Source organism: Dromiciops gliroides, chromosome 1 (assembly GCF_019393635.1).
Source record: "Dromiciops gliroides isolate mDroGli1 chromosome 1, mDroGli1.pri, whole genome shotgun sequence".
NCBI lineage: Eukaryota > Metazoa > Chordata > Mammalia > Microbiotheria > Microbiotheriidae > Dromiciops > Dromiciops gliroides.
The window spans coordinates 652695598-652712410 of record NC_057861.1 but is presented as its reverse complement, the minus strand read 5'-3'; the positions used below and the strand labels follow the sequence as shown (position 1 = coordinate 652712410).

General features: G+C 36.2%; 1 protein-coding gene across 2 annotated transcripts in view; it reads right to left on the bottom strand.

The window, feature by feature from the left end:
- Positions 1 to 16813, bottom strand: part of CCDC171 (coiled-coil domain containing 171) — a 437148-nt gene that overhangs the window by 336432 nt on the left and 83903 nt on the right. For both annotated transcript variants that reach the window (XM_043977119.1, XM_043977120.1), the window contains exon 4: positions 11620 to 11780. In XM_043977119.1, coding sequence (XP_043833054.1) covers positions 11620 to 11780 — 161 coding nt within the window. The remainder of the gene's footprint in view (positions 1 to 11619; positions 11781 to 16813) is intronic.

The following is a 16813-nucleotide window of genomic DNA, read 5'->3' as shown; positions in this document are numbered from 1 at the left end:
CAGGCAGCTTCCTGGTTTCACTCTAAGATCTTGGCTCTGCCTCCAGAACTCTAGCTTTTCTTCTCAAGGTGGCATTAGGATCACTAGCCATGATCAACACCAGCTGTCTAATGTTAAAACATACTTATTTCCTTTCAGTTAGGAAATAATAAGATTTAAAAGTTAAAAGTTATATATGCTGTTAGTTGTGATATTATTATATAGTTTTAATTATTTTTAAGAGAATCACATAATCTCAGTGCTGCAAAGATCCTCAAAGGATCTTCCAACATGTACCTGAACAATAATGCCTGCTATAACATATCTGTGAAACGACTGTCCAACCTTTGCTTAAAACCCTGAAGCTGAGGGAAATCACTAACTCCCAATGTAGCTTATTCTACTTTTTGATAATTCTAATGTTTTTAATTTCCCTTACAGCAAACCTAAATTCATAATTTTACAACTTCTACTTATTGGTCCTGGATCTGACTTCTGGGGCCAAACAAATCTAATCCATCTTCCATGAGACAATGCTTCAAATACTTGGAGGACATCACAGCCCTGCCAGAACTTCCTTTTTTCGAGCTAAACTTTGCTACTTCTTCCATCTGTATTCATAAGGTATAAACTTAAAGCCCTCAAAATCCTGATTGCCCTACACAGAACAATGTAAAGATTATTAGTGTGTAGACTTTTTTCCAAACTGAACACAATATTCCAGATGTGCTCTGAGAAGGAAAGGGTGCAGTGGGACTTATAATTCTTATATAGTGGATATAGTGGATAGTATGCCTCTCCTCATGCATCCTAAGCATGCATTAGCTTTCTTGGCTGCCGTACATATGTTGGCTACTGAATCATGAGACTGTAGTCTACTAAATGCCAATTTTTTAATACAAATTCCTATTTCACCATGCCTCAATAATCCTGTACGTGTGAAGTTGATATTTTAACCAAAACCTAATACTTTGCACTTACTGAAATTCATCTTATTTCATTCATTCCACTGTTCTCAATTGTCAAAATCTTTTTTTCAATTCTGATACTGTCATCTTCGGAGTTAACTATATTGCCCATCTTTGTGATCTCTGCAAATTTGTTAAATAGAGCAATATGAGTCAAGTAACTGCTAACAATTTTAAATGGAACAGAGCCATGAATACACTGTGATGTACTCAATTGAAGATGTGCTTACAAACTGATATTAAACCATGAATGAATATTCTTTGAATCTGGTCATTCAACTAATTTTAAATCCAGCTAGGTGTATTATCATCTCACCTATATTTCTCCACCATGCCCACAAGAATAGTAATGAAAGACTTAAATTGCACCTATAATCTTCCCGTGATCAAGCAGAAGGTTAGCAACAATAGCCAAAACAAAGAAAAAACCAACATTAATCTAGAAGAATTTATTCTAGAAGAATCTGTGTTGGTTCTCTACTACCACTTCCTTTTCAGATATTCTAGAACTATCCCATTAATCCTGAACTTTTCCACTAATCGAAGTCAAGCTCATAGGCCTGTGATCTGTCCATTTCCCTTTTTTGAAAACCAGGACCTCTGTCCTTCTCTGATACCTCCCATACTTTACCATCTCTGAAAGATTACTAACAGTGTTTCAGCACTTACAGCTGCCAGATCTTTCAGTATCTGAGGACATGGTTGCTTTGGAACAGAAGATTTGAATTGATCAAGAGCAGCTAACATGCTCTGTTTCTCAACTATCCTCTTACTTAACACAAATATAAATTGCCTATTTGCCATTTCTATCTTCCTCTGAAATAAAAAATCATTCTCACTGGCAAAGAAAAGAGAAGCAAAACAGGAATAGCATAGCTCTGCCTCCCATCCCTCAGCATTCATCATCCTTCCCACCCCTGTTAATCATCATATACTATCTCTTCCTGAACATAGCTTTTATAGGTTTTTTTCCTCATCCTTATTTTTCTTTGCATTTCTAACACTATTCTCACAAGACAGCACTATATTTTTGTAGCCATCTTCTGTCATCTGGTATTGCTTCCATTTCCATTAAATTCAGCTGAACAAGTTGGATTCTAAGTGACTTGTGCTACCACAAAGTTAGCTACTTGTGACAACTCCCATTCTTTTTCCTGCTCACAACAGTTTCTATTCCTTACAGCTACAGAATTTCAATCTTAAGGAATTACCATCACCCTGAGCTGACTTCTGCCAGAATGTGGGTCATGAGATCCTGCCCATACTTCCACTGAACCCTTTGAAATCTGCTCTCCCACATGCACATAAGAATATATTCAGATTTCCCCTACTTCACTATTACAAACTGTAACATGACATGGTCATTCCTTCCCAAGATATTACCCAAAACAGAATTTCCAATTGTTGTTCCCGTCACTTTTTGAAGCATGAAACTAGCATTATGTAAAGTCACGAAATTGTTAGTTATTCTGCTTTGGCAGAGAGAAAGCTCCAGCAGATGTCTAGATAATTAAAAGCCCCCTACCATAACGACTCCATGCCTGGCTTGTGATCTGTTTCTTGCACTGTTCATCTATTTCTTCTTTCTGTCCAGGTGGTCTGTAATATATCCCAATACAATATTACTTCTGTTTCTGCTTCCACTGATCTTTATACAAATATTCTTCACTATGCTTTCCCTAGCTGGTTCATTTATTACCTGACATGAGTATATCTTCTGGTTATACAATGCTATTGTACCCCAACTACACCCCATGTTATTTAACCTTATTTTTTCAATTTTTTAAGAAGTAAATGTAAAAGGTGAGATATGATCCCAGTTCCTCTGACTCCAGTCAGTACTTTTTAGTTAACACTAAACAGGTAGATAGAAAAATAAAGCACTTATTGTGCACTTACCATGCTCCAAGCACTAGCTGAAACACTTGGAATATAAATATAAGCAAAAAGAAATAGCCCCTACCCTCAAGGAGCTTACATTCTACTGAGGAAGACAAGATAAATAAAAAATAACTGAAGAGAAGAGAGGGTATGAAGGGAAAAAAACATGAGTCAGAAGCAGAGGAAAGAAAGTAGTAATCTGTAGTTGGTCCAGGCACTTCCTCAAATGCAGGTTCCAGATGAGAACTCATCAATGGAAAAGGGGGCTGGCCATAGGGGTGAAAAAAACTGCAGGGTAAGAAGGCAAGTGTATCAGAGGTAGAAAGGCCTGAGAATTAGAACTTAAACTGTGCCACTCTGTCTCCCATGTTCCTGACCAGGTGTCTGTCATTTACCTATATTTTAAGTTATGGTTCAGAAATACGAATTCCATTTTTGACACCATCACCATAAATAGACATTTACTTCCCAAGACCGACTTTTTCTTCTGAAACTCTTTTTTTTTTTTAAAGTGAGGCAATTGGGGTTAAGTGACTTGCCCAGGGTCACACAGCTAGTAAGTGTCAAGTGTCTAAGGCCAGACTTGAACTCAGGAATTCCTGACTCCAGAGCCAGTATTCTATCCACTGCGCCACCTAGCTGCCCCCCTGAAACTCTTATTTTGATGGCAATATAGGAGAAGAAGCAAGAGTGGTTTATCAGAAAGTGATTAATCAAAATAAAGTGTATCAAGGAAGCCACTGACAGAAAGTCCAATATACACCAAACTCTGCTGAACTTTTTGAAATAGCAAAGAATTGAAAATGAAGTAGATCCCCATCAATTGGAGAATGACTACATCAATGGTACATCAATGCAATGGAATATTACTGTTCTGTAAGAGATAATAAATGTGATGAATACAGAGAACAATAGAAAGATCTACATGAATAAATACAAAGCAAAATATGTAGAGACAAGAAAAAATATATACGCAATTACCTCAACAATAAACAGGAAGAAACACATGCTCAAAAGAAGATATATGAGATTAGAGAGATGCAAATTAAAACAACTCTGAGGTACCACCTGACACCTATCAGATTGGCTAAAATGACAAAAAAGGAAGATAATAAATGTTGGAGAAGCTGTGGGAAAATTGGAACACTAATCCATTGTTGGTGGAGCTGTGAACTGATCCAACCATTCTGGAGAGCAATTTGGAATTATGCCCAAAGGGCAATAAAGCTGTGCATACCCTTTGACCCAGCAATACCACTTTTGGGTCTTTTTCCCAAAGAAATCATGGAAAGGGGAAAGGGACCCACATGTACAAAAATATTTATAGCTACTCTTTACGTGGTGGCAAGGAATTGGAAGTTGAGGGGGTGCCCATCAATTGGGGAATGGCTGGACAAGTTGTGGTATATGAATACAATGGAATACTATTGTGCTGTAAGAAATGATGAGCAGGAGGAGTTCAGAGAAACCTGGAGGGTCTTACGTGAGCTGATGATGAGTGAGATGAGCAGAACCAGAAGAACATTGTACACAGTATCATCAACATTGAGTATTGACCTACTGGGATGGACTATATTCTTCTCACCAATGCAATGGTACAGAAGAGTTCCAGGGAAATCATGATAGAAGAGGATCTCCAAATCCAAGAAAAAAAAAAAAGAAAGAAAGAACTATGGAGTATAGATGCTGATTGAACCATATTATTTCTTTTGTTTTGGGTGCTGTTGTTTTTTTTTTCTATTTTGAGGTTTTGCATCACTGCTCTGATTTTTTCTCTTGTAACAGGATTAATGCAGAAATAGGATTAATGTTACTATGTGTATATACATATGTGTGTGTATATATATCTATATCTATATGTATATGTATAGAGATATATAGATATAACCTATATCAGATTACCTGCTGTCTAGGGGAGGGGGGGAGGGAGGGGAGGGAGGGAGAAAAATCTGAAATTGTAAAGCTTGTATAAACAAAAGTTGAGAACTATCTTTACATGTAACGGAAAAAATAAAATACCTTATATGTAAAAAATAAAATAAAATAAACAAATAAATAAATAAATACTTCCAAAAGGAAAAAAAAGTAATTGGAACAAATAAAATATTATAAAAAAAAAAGAAGAAGATATATGAGAGGATGCTCCCAACTCATTACTTCACAGAGGTTAGAAGACCAGAGGTATAACAAATTATATATTATTAGACTTTTCCAATATAATGATAAGTTGTACTGATTTTTTTTCCTCTTAAAAAGAAGAGGAAAAGTTTTTGTCTTTAAAAAAATACTATTTGGGGGGCAGCTAGGTGGCGCAGTGGATAGAGCACCAGGCCTGGATTCAGGAGGACCTGAGTTCAAATCCGGCCTCAGACACTTAACAAATACTAGCTGTGTGACCCTAGGCAAGTCACTTAACCCCAACTGCCTCACCAAAAAAAAAAAAATACTATTTGTTTTATGGAGTGGCTCTCTGCCAGGGATAGCAAAGAGATACTAAGAAAAACTATGATATGAAAAATCAGAACAATCAAAAATTGTTTAAAAATTTTAAAAATTAATGAAATGTATAAATTCTAAAAAGAAATAACAATTGAATTAACAATATTAACTACATAAAAATAATCTAACAACACAAAAAGACTTTTAGAAATAAATCTAAAAACAGTTTTTAATGTAAATAAAGGAATAACTCAACAATTGGAAGAGTAACCACTGTTCTTGGATGGACTTCAATAATATTCTAGCAAAACTAATCTACAAATTTAATGCTATAGCAAACAAGGTTCTAATAGGAAACTTTATGAAACTAGAAAAAATAATAACTAAATTTACATAAAAATAAAAGAAGAAAAATAATGAAGCAAATAGGAAGGAAGGGGAAATGGTTCCAAATAAAACTCATATTATACAATAAGGCATTAATTATAAAAATTATCTAATAATCCACCAGGAATATCCTTTCTGATGGCATAGAGGTGACACTTGGTTCGTGAAGACTATGCCATAAAAGCAAACAGCTGACAAATTCTATTATACTATTTTGAGTATGGGCCCCTAGTAACATTGCCATTTTTACTGTAAATGAAATAATATATGAAAGTTGCAACTGAATTGAATAATGACCTATAGGTTCTCTACAGAGAATCAAGAATCAAGAAATTACAGAGGTTGGATTATGTGTCTAAATGCAATAAAATACATAAAAGTGTACTTCAGTGCTTATGATAATTATGAACAAAAATAACTACTATATTTTAAGATAAGTGCAATTTGTGCACCAAATGCAGCTGCAGAAAATGAAAAAGCGTAGACAATAAATAAATAAATAAATAAAACTTCCAAATTAAATCAGAATAATGCTTCTGCCATCAATATAAAAGGTAAGCATAGTGGACGATGCCCCAAAATGTTAGAAAATATGACTCCGGATTAAGAAATAAAAGAGGCTACACCTTATACTAAAATAAGGTCAACATGGATACATGATTTAGACATAAGAGGTAATACCATAGGTAAATTAGGAGAGGAAGGCATAGTCTACCTTTCAGATCTTTGGAAAGGAGAACAGTTTATGACCAAACAAGAGATAGAGAATATTATGAAATGCAAGATGGATGATTTTGATTACATTATATTAAAAAGTTTTTGTACAAACAGAAGCAATGCATCTAAAATTAGAAGGGATGCAGAAAGCTGGGAAACAATTTTTATGGCCAGTACTTCTGATAAAGGCCTCATTTCTAAAATATGTAGGGAACTAAATCAAATTTATACAAATCCAAGTCATTCCCCAGTTGAGAAATGGTCAAAGGATATGAACAGGCAGTTTTCTGATGAATAAATCAAAGCTATCTATTCCCATATGAAAAAATGCTCTAAATCACTATTGATTAGAGAGATGCAAATTAAAACAATTCTGAGGTACTACCTGACACCTATCAGATTGGCTAATACGACAAAAAAAGGAAAATACTAAATGTTGGAGAAGCTGTGGGAAAATTGGAACACTAATCCATTGTTGGTGGAGCTGTGAACTGATCCAATCATTCTGGAGAGCAATTTGGAATTATGCCCAAAGGGCTATAAAGCTGTGCATAACCCTTTGACCCAGCAGTACCACTTTTGGGTCTTTTTCCCAAAGAGATCATAAAAAAGGGAAAAGCACCCACATGTACAAAAATATTTATAGCTGCTCTTTATGTGGTGGCAAGGAATTGGAAATTGAGGGGTTGCCCATCAATTGGGGAATGGTTGAACAAGTTGTAGTATATGAATGTAATGGAATTCTATTGTGCTGTAAGAAACGATGAGAAACCTGGAAGGACTTGCGTGAACTGATGATGAGTGAGATGAGCAGAACCAGAAGAACATTGTACACAGTATCATCAACATTGTGTGTTGATCAACTGTGATGGACTAGATTCTTCTCACCAATACAACGGTACAAGAAAGTTCTAAAGGGCTCATGATGGAAAAGCCTCTCCAAATTCAGAAAAAAAAAAAAAAACTGTGGAATATGCATGCTGATTGAACCATACTATTTCTTTTGTTTTGGGCGCTGTTGTTTTTCTTTTTGAGGTTTTTCCTTTTTTGCTCTGATTCTTCTCTTATAGCATGACTAATGCAGAAATATGTTTAATGTTATTATATATATATATATATGGGTGTGTGTGTGTGTGTGTGTGTGTGTGTGTGTGTGTGTGTGTAAACCTATATCAGATTACCTCCTGTCTAGGGGAGGGGGGGAAGGAAGGGGAGGGAGGGAGAAAAATTTGAAATTGGACATCTTATATAAACAAATGTTGAAAACTACATGTAACTGGAAAATAATAAAATACTTTTATCAGAAAAAAAGAGGCATATAGACTATAACAAAGTCTCTTGATATATCATGATAAATGCTAAACAGAGTTTCAAAAGGCCCTGGGAATGGTGAGCAATGAATAATATTATACACGAAAAGAAAACTGACTGTCTCTTAACCCAGAAGAAATAATAGGTTGCTGATGTGGGGCCTATTTTCAAATCAGACAGCAGTATAAATTTATTCCATTGACATATTAAAGCAAAGTTCAATATCAACAGCAAACTAGAAAAACAAATAAGAATGAAAAGAAAATATATCGTGTCCCTAAAATAGCTCCAACCTAATATATTTTGGACAAATTTTTAACAGCTTGAGTGGTAACTGAATAAAAGAAAATATACTGATAAAAACAATCATCATTTCCTCTGCTCATTCAAGAAGTATAGAGCAATCACCAGTATAATGAAAACAAAAGAACCTTGAAAATACCAAATGCTTAATTCTTGCATTAGAAACTTCAATATAGAATATGAACTCATCTACAATATCTTACAAAGAAAGGTAGTCTATGATTATAAACAATATTACATCATAAGAGTAATAAAATGAATTTGCATTTGCGACAATCAATTGAGACCATCCCCAAAGCATTTAAAGATGGAAATTAAAGTTGCAAAAATGGAAAAGATCATTCACCACTTCTATAGCAAATTCTTCTTCAATAATTTTGGGATTTAAATAACACCATATTTGCATTCTAAATTCCTAATCTCAAGATGCTACATGAGCAGTGTGAAACTCAAATAGAAAGGGAACCATTAAACCATATATATGGATCCCTGCTGTCTTAAAATTATTTAGTAAACCACATATTAATATGGTATTTTTATTTATTTTGTTAAATATTTCCCAAATACATTTTAATCTGGTTAGGGGTGCACTCTGGAGTGTTGCAGCCTGAAATATAACCTTCTGAGTGCTTGACTCCTCTCTGTTACAGGCAAAAGCATAAATGGCACTAAAGAAAGGAAAGATTAAGAGAGGAACTATATCAAACCATGTATATATAACAGGGGAGATCTGAGTTGAAGGTAACACAATTTTGAGGGATGTGAGTAACTGATTCTCAATATATCTAAAAGAAAATAAAATATTGCAAAATGGGGAAAATAATGAATCAAATATAGAATTACAACCAATTTGGTCAGTTATTAATAATTACCAACTTTAAATAATTACCATGCTTTCTCAGCTATACAAACTGTTTATAAGAATTATCTAAGCTTAGATCAAGGATATCCTTGGTGAAAATGAGAAAAAAAGAGCTAGGCACTTGAGGGTATGATAGAGAAGAATACATCTTTCCAGTCACACAAATGTCTTTTAAAAGGCAGAGAATATAATATTCCACTATGTTTATTGATGTTAAAAATGAATTTTGTCCTAGCAGAGTTAAACAAGCCATAAAAGCTCCTTCAAGATGTCTGCCATGCATATTCTAGGATTATACAAAATTCTTTGATAATTACAACAGGAATAACTTCCAGATATTAATATCAAGCCAGGTATAAATCAAGGAGAGGTATGCTCACCAAACATGTTTGTTAATTTCAAGATATTCAATGCAAAGTCAAAATGCCCTAAAAATAGTGAACCATTTGAAAGAATTCAATCTAACAATTCACATGGGGGGAAAAAGTGGATTAAGAATGCTTATCAGCCAGATTAGAGGATCATCAAACTATAGTCTGAGGACCAAACCCTGACCACCATCTGTTTCTGTACTGCCCACGGGATAAGAAAGGTTTTTGTATTTAAAAGAATTCTTAGTTCACAGGCTGTACAAAAATAGGCAGCAGGAAGGATTTGGCACATGGGCCATAGTTTGCCAACTCCTTGTCTAGAAAATGATATGACCTTGAATTTAAAAGCTGATTGCTGGTTCAGCAGCTCATGCTTGGACAGAGAATGATGATGAGCAAAGAACAAAATAGAAGGAAGAAAGTGAGCTGGGTGGCATCTGAAGAATTAGACAGTACTTACAATGACTCCAAGTTTCTCTCTGAAACAAAAATCCAGCTTTTTAACATCAACATTCTTCCTCTGATGTTACATACTAACAAATCTCTGAAATGAACTATGTGGTATACTGTAGCATAATAGCAACAACAATTTGATCAAGGAAATAGTATAAAAGATAAGATCTATGTCTGGAAACAGAGGTGCGTTGGAAATATACGGGATAACAACAGAGTCCCCATGCTATACTGGCATCACACATTATGTTTAAGAACTAAAGGGAAGCTTCATTCAAGCTGGGTGGAACCCTGTGGAAGATTTATGGGATGGCAGGAACAAGAGTTGCACAGGAGGAGAAGATTATGAATGGATCATAATGAACACCCCTGGAATAAGTAACTAAAGCAATATATTGATAGACCCATAGAAAACTGATCAGGAAAATAGATTAGGTAAGCAAAATTAAGAATCAAATACATACAGCAGAATAGCGTTCCATAAAATAAAGAATGCAACTTAATGGGGAAGAAATACATTTAATTAAAATAATTGAAAAACTTCATTATCATCATCATAATACTTATATATTATATATCATAATAAAAATGAGCATTTATAGGAAGCCTACTATATGCTAGGTACTGTGTGCTTTTACAAACATAGTCTCATTTGACTCTCACAACAACCCTGGGATTATTATTTCCCATTTTATAAATGAGGAAACAAAGAGAGGTTAACTGGCTAGGAAGAAAGCTAGGAAGGACGCAAGGTCATACTTGAATTCAGGTCTTCCAAATTCCAAGACCAGGACTCTATTCACTGAGCCACATAGCAAGTAAAAAGAGTATAGGAGTTTGATGGAAAATAACAATAGACAAGACTATAAATTTCAAAAAAATAAACCTGATATATAGATAAATCTAATTTTTTAATCACACCATCAATAATTTAGAAGAGAATAGAAAATTCTATCATTCCCAAATACAGATAGTGGAAAATTTCTTCATTCTCAAGGAGAAAATAGAGTGAAAAAGGCTAAATCTTGGGGAATACCCATGAATGTTAAGGAGAAAAAAAATCACCAAAGGAGATGAAGTCAAACAAGTAAAAGGAAAATTTACGAGAGAACAGTACCATGTAGCACAAATGAGGAAACAGTATCCAAAAGAAGAAAGTAGTCAATAGTGTTAAACATTATGAAGATGACAAGGTAGGACAGGAATAAGAAATAGGGTTTGGATTTAACAATTATAAGACCTTGAAAAGAACAGTTTTCAGGGGCAGCTAGGTGGCGCAGTGGAAAGAGCACCGGCCCTGGAGTCAGGAGTACCTGAGTTCAAATCCGGCCTCAGACACTTAACACTTACTAGCTGTGTGACCCTGGGCAAGTCACTTAACCCCAATTGCCTCACTAAAAAAACCAAACAAACAAAAAACCCCACAGTTTTCATAAAGTGATAAATTTAGCAATCAGGTTGCTTAAAGATAGCAATACTACCATAATATTTGTTATACTAGCAATTTTATTATCAGGGAATAAGTTGAAAATTATTGTTCTTAAGTAATATGGAAGTCAAATATACTACTTAGAGTAAACTTCAATTGTATTTTTTCCACCCAAGATTAATTTTTAGCTATCCAGCAAGAGTTTAATGGCAAAGTAGTACTTTTCTGCAGGAATATCCAATGTAATTAAAAGTATAACACCTCCCCCCCCAAAAAAAGAATTTGAAGCTTAAAATTACATTTTGACTAGACAACATATGATAGTATGAACATCAAAAAAATAATACCACACCTGACAGTAGGAGTATTTAGTAAGCTACTGGTCTGGTTTATATAGTCTTTTACTCAGAAAATCTTCCATTAACATTAATAAGAACTCTGAAACTATACAATCAGACTTCTGTATGCTTCATAACATCTTGATAATAATTTAGAAAGTGTTACCATAAAATAACTTACATTTTCAGTTTTGCAAAGGTCTCTTGTGAATTATGTTTTTCTCGCTCATATGCACTTTCAACTTCTTTGAACTCATTCTTGATCATTTCCAAATCAGCCACAGCTTCTGCCTGGCTTGCCTTTTCTACTTGCAAGGCTCCTTCAAGGTCTCGAATTCGTAACTACCAGATGACAAAAAAGCAATTAAAGCAAACTGAGAAAAGCTATCTTCAAATTTAAATGGAGCAGAATACTTTGTCCACAGTAAGTTACTATTCATCCAAACACACCTTGCTTTCTGCTTTGTTTTCTAGAGAAAAAGTAAGCAAAAAATAGCTTCTCCTTCAATTCTAGCTGTCTTTGGTTTAATGTTATTATTACTAGTTTTATTAACAATAATGATGATAGTAATATTAAAGAGGGGAAACACTGCAACACAAAGAAATGAAAGGCTAGGGTAATACAGTTCCTTAACAGTCTCACAGACTTTAATGTCAACATACTAATCCATTTTAATATTTCTCTTCTATGTCATGAAAATATAAAATAGTTTTTCAACAAAGAAATAACACTTAGTATCTATCTTACAAACACCTTAAGAAATTTCTGCAGTTGAGTTAAAAGATCTCTTAACCTTTAAAATGCATTACTTTGCAATTGTAAAGGAAAGGTTATAATACATTTTAAAATTAAATAATAGGTTGCTAAAAAATTAAAAGTAACTATTTTAAATGACTATAAAAATATTCTAAACCTGGGGGCAGCTAGGTGGCGCAGTGGATAGAGCACTGGCCCTGGATTCAGGAGTACCTGAGTTCAAATCCAGCCTCAGACACTTAACACTTACTAGCTGTGTGACCCTGGGCAAGTCACCTAACCCCAATTGCCTCACTGAAGAAAAAAAAATATTCTAAACCTGAATAAAGGTTCAGAAAAAGAAATATTGGTTCAATTTGCAGGAGATTTTCCATTTTGATTTTGTTACATTAACAAGTTTTCCTTTGCTTTTATTGTTTTCTTTTAAACCAGTCTAATCCTAGAAAATCAAAATAGAATACTAGGAAATGTTGTTTTTCCTGGAAATACCATTGTATTATAAAGTTATTCTTATCTAACAAGTGGAAAAATTAAATTGAAGGTTTTTTGTTTTGTTTTGTGAGATTAAAAATTGGATATTAGATCATAAATCTCCCCTACTTAACCTTTCCCTTAATTTATCTCCTAGACTAGTAAATGGAAGAAGCTTTTGGTTTTCTAGATAGACCTTTTATTGTTATGGTAGTCACAAGGTGATGTTGATTAGAAGGATAGGAAAGTAGAAACACAATACAAATCGTCTTAAGTCTAAGCTTAGTCTATATTCCTTATAAAAACTCACCCAGGGGCAGCTAGGTGGCACAGTGGATAGAGCACCGGCCCTGGAGTCAGGAGTACCTGAGTTCAAATCCGGCCTCAGACACTTAACACTTACTAGCTGTGTGACCCTGGGCAAGTCACTTAACCCCAATTGCCTCACTAAAAAAAAAAAAAAAAAAAAAACTCACCCAAACCTAAAGGTCACCTTTGGAGAGAGCAAGACCGTCCGTGCCGCGCCACCAGGAGCCCTGCCGAGCCGGCCAAAAGCCCCACTTCCATTCTCTCCACCCCGGAAGTCGAGTGCGCCGCAGGCAGTCTGACGTGCGCAGCAGGCGGACTATTCGTCTCCTCCCCAAAAGGGTGGTCCTTCAAAAACTGGCATCTTTCAGTTATCCTAACCGACTGTTAAAAAACTTTCATATTTTTTTACCACATTTCCCCCCTTTGCTTCCTCAAGAAACGGAATGTTTCCTTGATGGAACAGTAAAAAGAATATAATAACTATTGCTAACTAATAATATGTGAACAACAATATAGAAAAGGAAGAGAGGAAAGTTTTGTCCAGAGGGACGATTTTTTTTTTTGTCCTCATGAACCGACGCTTTGACATTAGTCTTGCAAAGGGAGAGCCTCTGCAGAGAGTACATGTTACAGATAGTATATATCATAACAGAAAGGAGATAGTAAAAGCTAATAAAGCATAACAGTTCATATAAAGTCTCTGAGTTCTCTTGTCTTCTTGAAGTGGTAAGATGTCATCAGGAGGAAACTGGATTCTGGACTCTGGTCTGGATTCTGGACTCTGGACTCTGGTCTGGAAAGCTGGATTATCTTCTTTAACTGTTTGAATTGCTGTATTTCTTACTAAACCTTAGCATAGCATTGTCAATGATCAAATTAATAAATTCCATTACATTCCCTCCTTTATATCCTTAGACTTCTAATAGAGGGTGTCATAATCAGAAACTACAGCAGCTCCAGTAAAACGGGTTCCCTCTCTCATAAATGAGGAACCATCTGTATAGAGAACAAGATCAGGATTTTCTAAAGGTGTATCAAAAAGATCGTCACGGGGTTTTTCAGCCATATCAACTAAAGAAGCACAGTCGTGCAATGGTTCCCCTGAAAATGGTAAGTTAGGGAGTAGTGTTGCTGGATTAAGAACTGTGCAGCGTTTTAAAGTGATATTCTCATTACCTAACAGGGTTATTTCATACTTAGCCAGCCTTTGATCTGAAAAGGCTTGTGTCCTGTGACGTAGTAAGAGAGCCTCCACTTCGTGAGGGCATTGCACAGTTAGAGGGTTACCTAGGACCAAATCAGAGGCTTTTTCTACCAAAAGGGCTGTGGCCACCACTGCTCTAAGGCAAGGTGGTGCTCCAGCCTCTACAGGGTCCAACTGAATTGAATAGTAGGCTATAGGGCGTTGGTTAGGCCCCAGTGACTGAGTCAGAACTCCAGAAGCCACCCCCCTTTGTTCATGCACAAAGAGAGTGAAAGGCTTACTATAATCTGGTAGTCCTAGGGCAGGTGCTGATAACAAGGCCCGTTTTAATTCTTTTATGGCTGAGAGATGCTGGGGATCCAACTGTAAAATGTCTGGGACAGAACTTTTTGTAAGAGCTATGAGAGGTTTAGTAATTTCACCAAAAGAGGGTATCCATTGTCTACAGTACCCAGCTGCTCCCAGAATGGCTCTTAACTGCCTCTTAGTAGTGGGGGTAGAGAGTTGTTGAATGGCCTGGACTCGCTTAGAAGAGACAGAGCAAGTTCCAGCAGCCAAAATAAATCCTAAATATTCTACCTGGGGCAAACACCATTGTACCTTTGACTTGGAAACCTTGTGTCCTCACTTGTGCAGCTCCAGCAGTAAGTGACAGCTATCTTCCTGACAAATTTCAGCATTAGGAGAGGCCAAAAGTAAGTCATCAACATATTGTACTAGTGTGGAGCCTTTAAAGGTAATGGAGGCCAGATCCTGCTGTAAAATTTGGGAAAATAATGTGGGACTGTCTACAAATCCCTGTGGGAGTCTAGTCCAGGTCCACTGTCTATTTTTCCAGGTAAAGGCAAATAAATATTGGAAGTCCTCATGGACTGGTATGGAGAAAAAGGCAGAGCAGAGGTCTACCACTGTGAAACATGTAGATTCATAGGGAATGGAAGAAAGTATGGTAGAAGGGGAAGCCAATATAGCATGTCTAGGGATAACATAATTATTAATCGCTCTAAGATCTTGCACAAAACGATAAACAGGTTTACCATCTGGCCCAGGCTTGGGTTTTTTAACTGGCAAAATGGGAGTATTGCATGGAGAGTGATGACATGGAATAATAATACCCTGGCTTTTCAAAGCCTCAATTACAGGGGTGATCCCTTCTATTGCTTCCCTAGACAATGGATACTGTGGAATGGAGGGGGGTGGTCCCCCCTTAACTTTAAAGGTAACAGGCATGGCAGACTTAAGGAGCCCCACCTCATTAGGGGATGAGGCCCATAAAGACTCAGGAATGTCAGAGGGGATTTTGTATACCTCTCCTGCTGTTCCTTGAGCTTCTGTAAGTAAAATTGGTAATAAATGAACAGTATCCTCTGGCAATTGTAGGGAGACAGCCCCATCTGGAGCACAAGATATGGTTGCTCTAAGCTTGCAAAGGAGATCACGACCTAATAAATTTACAGGGGCATCAGGCATGAGTAAAAATGAATGTTCTACTGTTAAGGGCCCCATAGATACCATGCGAGGATTCAATTTTGCCACTCTCTGGCTCTTTCCTGAGACTCCCACTACATTCAAAAATCCTACAGGTCTACACCCAGCATCTGGTTTGCTTACTAATACTGATTTAGAGGCTCCTGTGTCTAGCAGACAATCGTAATAAGTCTCCCCCACTTTTAGGGTGACGTGTGGTTCTTTACTCTGGGGAGGTGAATGGACTGGTACAAGGGCATTCAAAAAATCTGGATCTGGGAATATATGGCTTTCATTATCTATGTTCCATTCCTCCCCAAGACCCCGTCAATCCTGTGCCCTCCTCTGAGAGGGACCTTGGTTACCATTATTCTGGTACTGCCTTTCTGTATTCCTCCGAAAAGATCTATTTCTATTTTGATTTCGCCTGTAATTAGAATTAGAATTTCTTCTCCAAGTCCTACATTCTCTCAATTCATGCCCCTCCTTACAACAGTAACAACACACCTTAGTGTCCTTGTTCTGGTGTTCACATGGCTGACTAGGAATCGCCGGTGCCAGAATGCTCTGTTTAGGGTGATCTGGACCTTCCTCATGTGAGTCAAAGACATAATTTGCAAGTTCCTTAATTCTATCTACTGTGAGATTTCTCCAGTCTGGACATTGTTTCAGAAAGTATCTGCATATTTCTGGCAGTGAATTATAAACAAATGTGTTGAGAACGATATAGGAATCTCTTAAATCTACTGGATCCAATCTGGTGTACTGTCTAGCAGCCTCACGAAGTCTATCATAAAATCTGTTTGGTCTTTCATTAGCCTCCTGAGGTAGGCTTAAAAATTTCTGCCAGTTTTCCCGTTTTCTAGAGCAAGATTCCATTCCCTTCAGAAGTGTTTCTCTAGCGTCTTTTAATCTTTGGAAATCCCTATCATTATTATAATTCCACTCTGGATCCTTTAGAGGCCATTCCACATCGGCCTTACCCTTCGCAACAAGGGCATTTCCTGCTGAGATAATATCTGTAATCTCAGTTGGGGACAGTAAAGTTTCCATAAGGCAAGTAACATCAGCCCAAGTGGGTTGGTATATATTAAATATAGTCCTTAACTGTGAAATTACAGTGTTTGGATTTTTCTCAAAACTAGGGATGATTGATTTCCATGCACT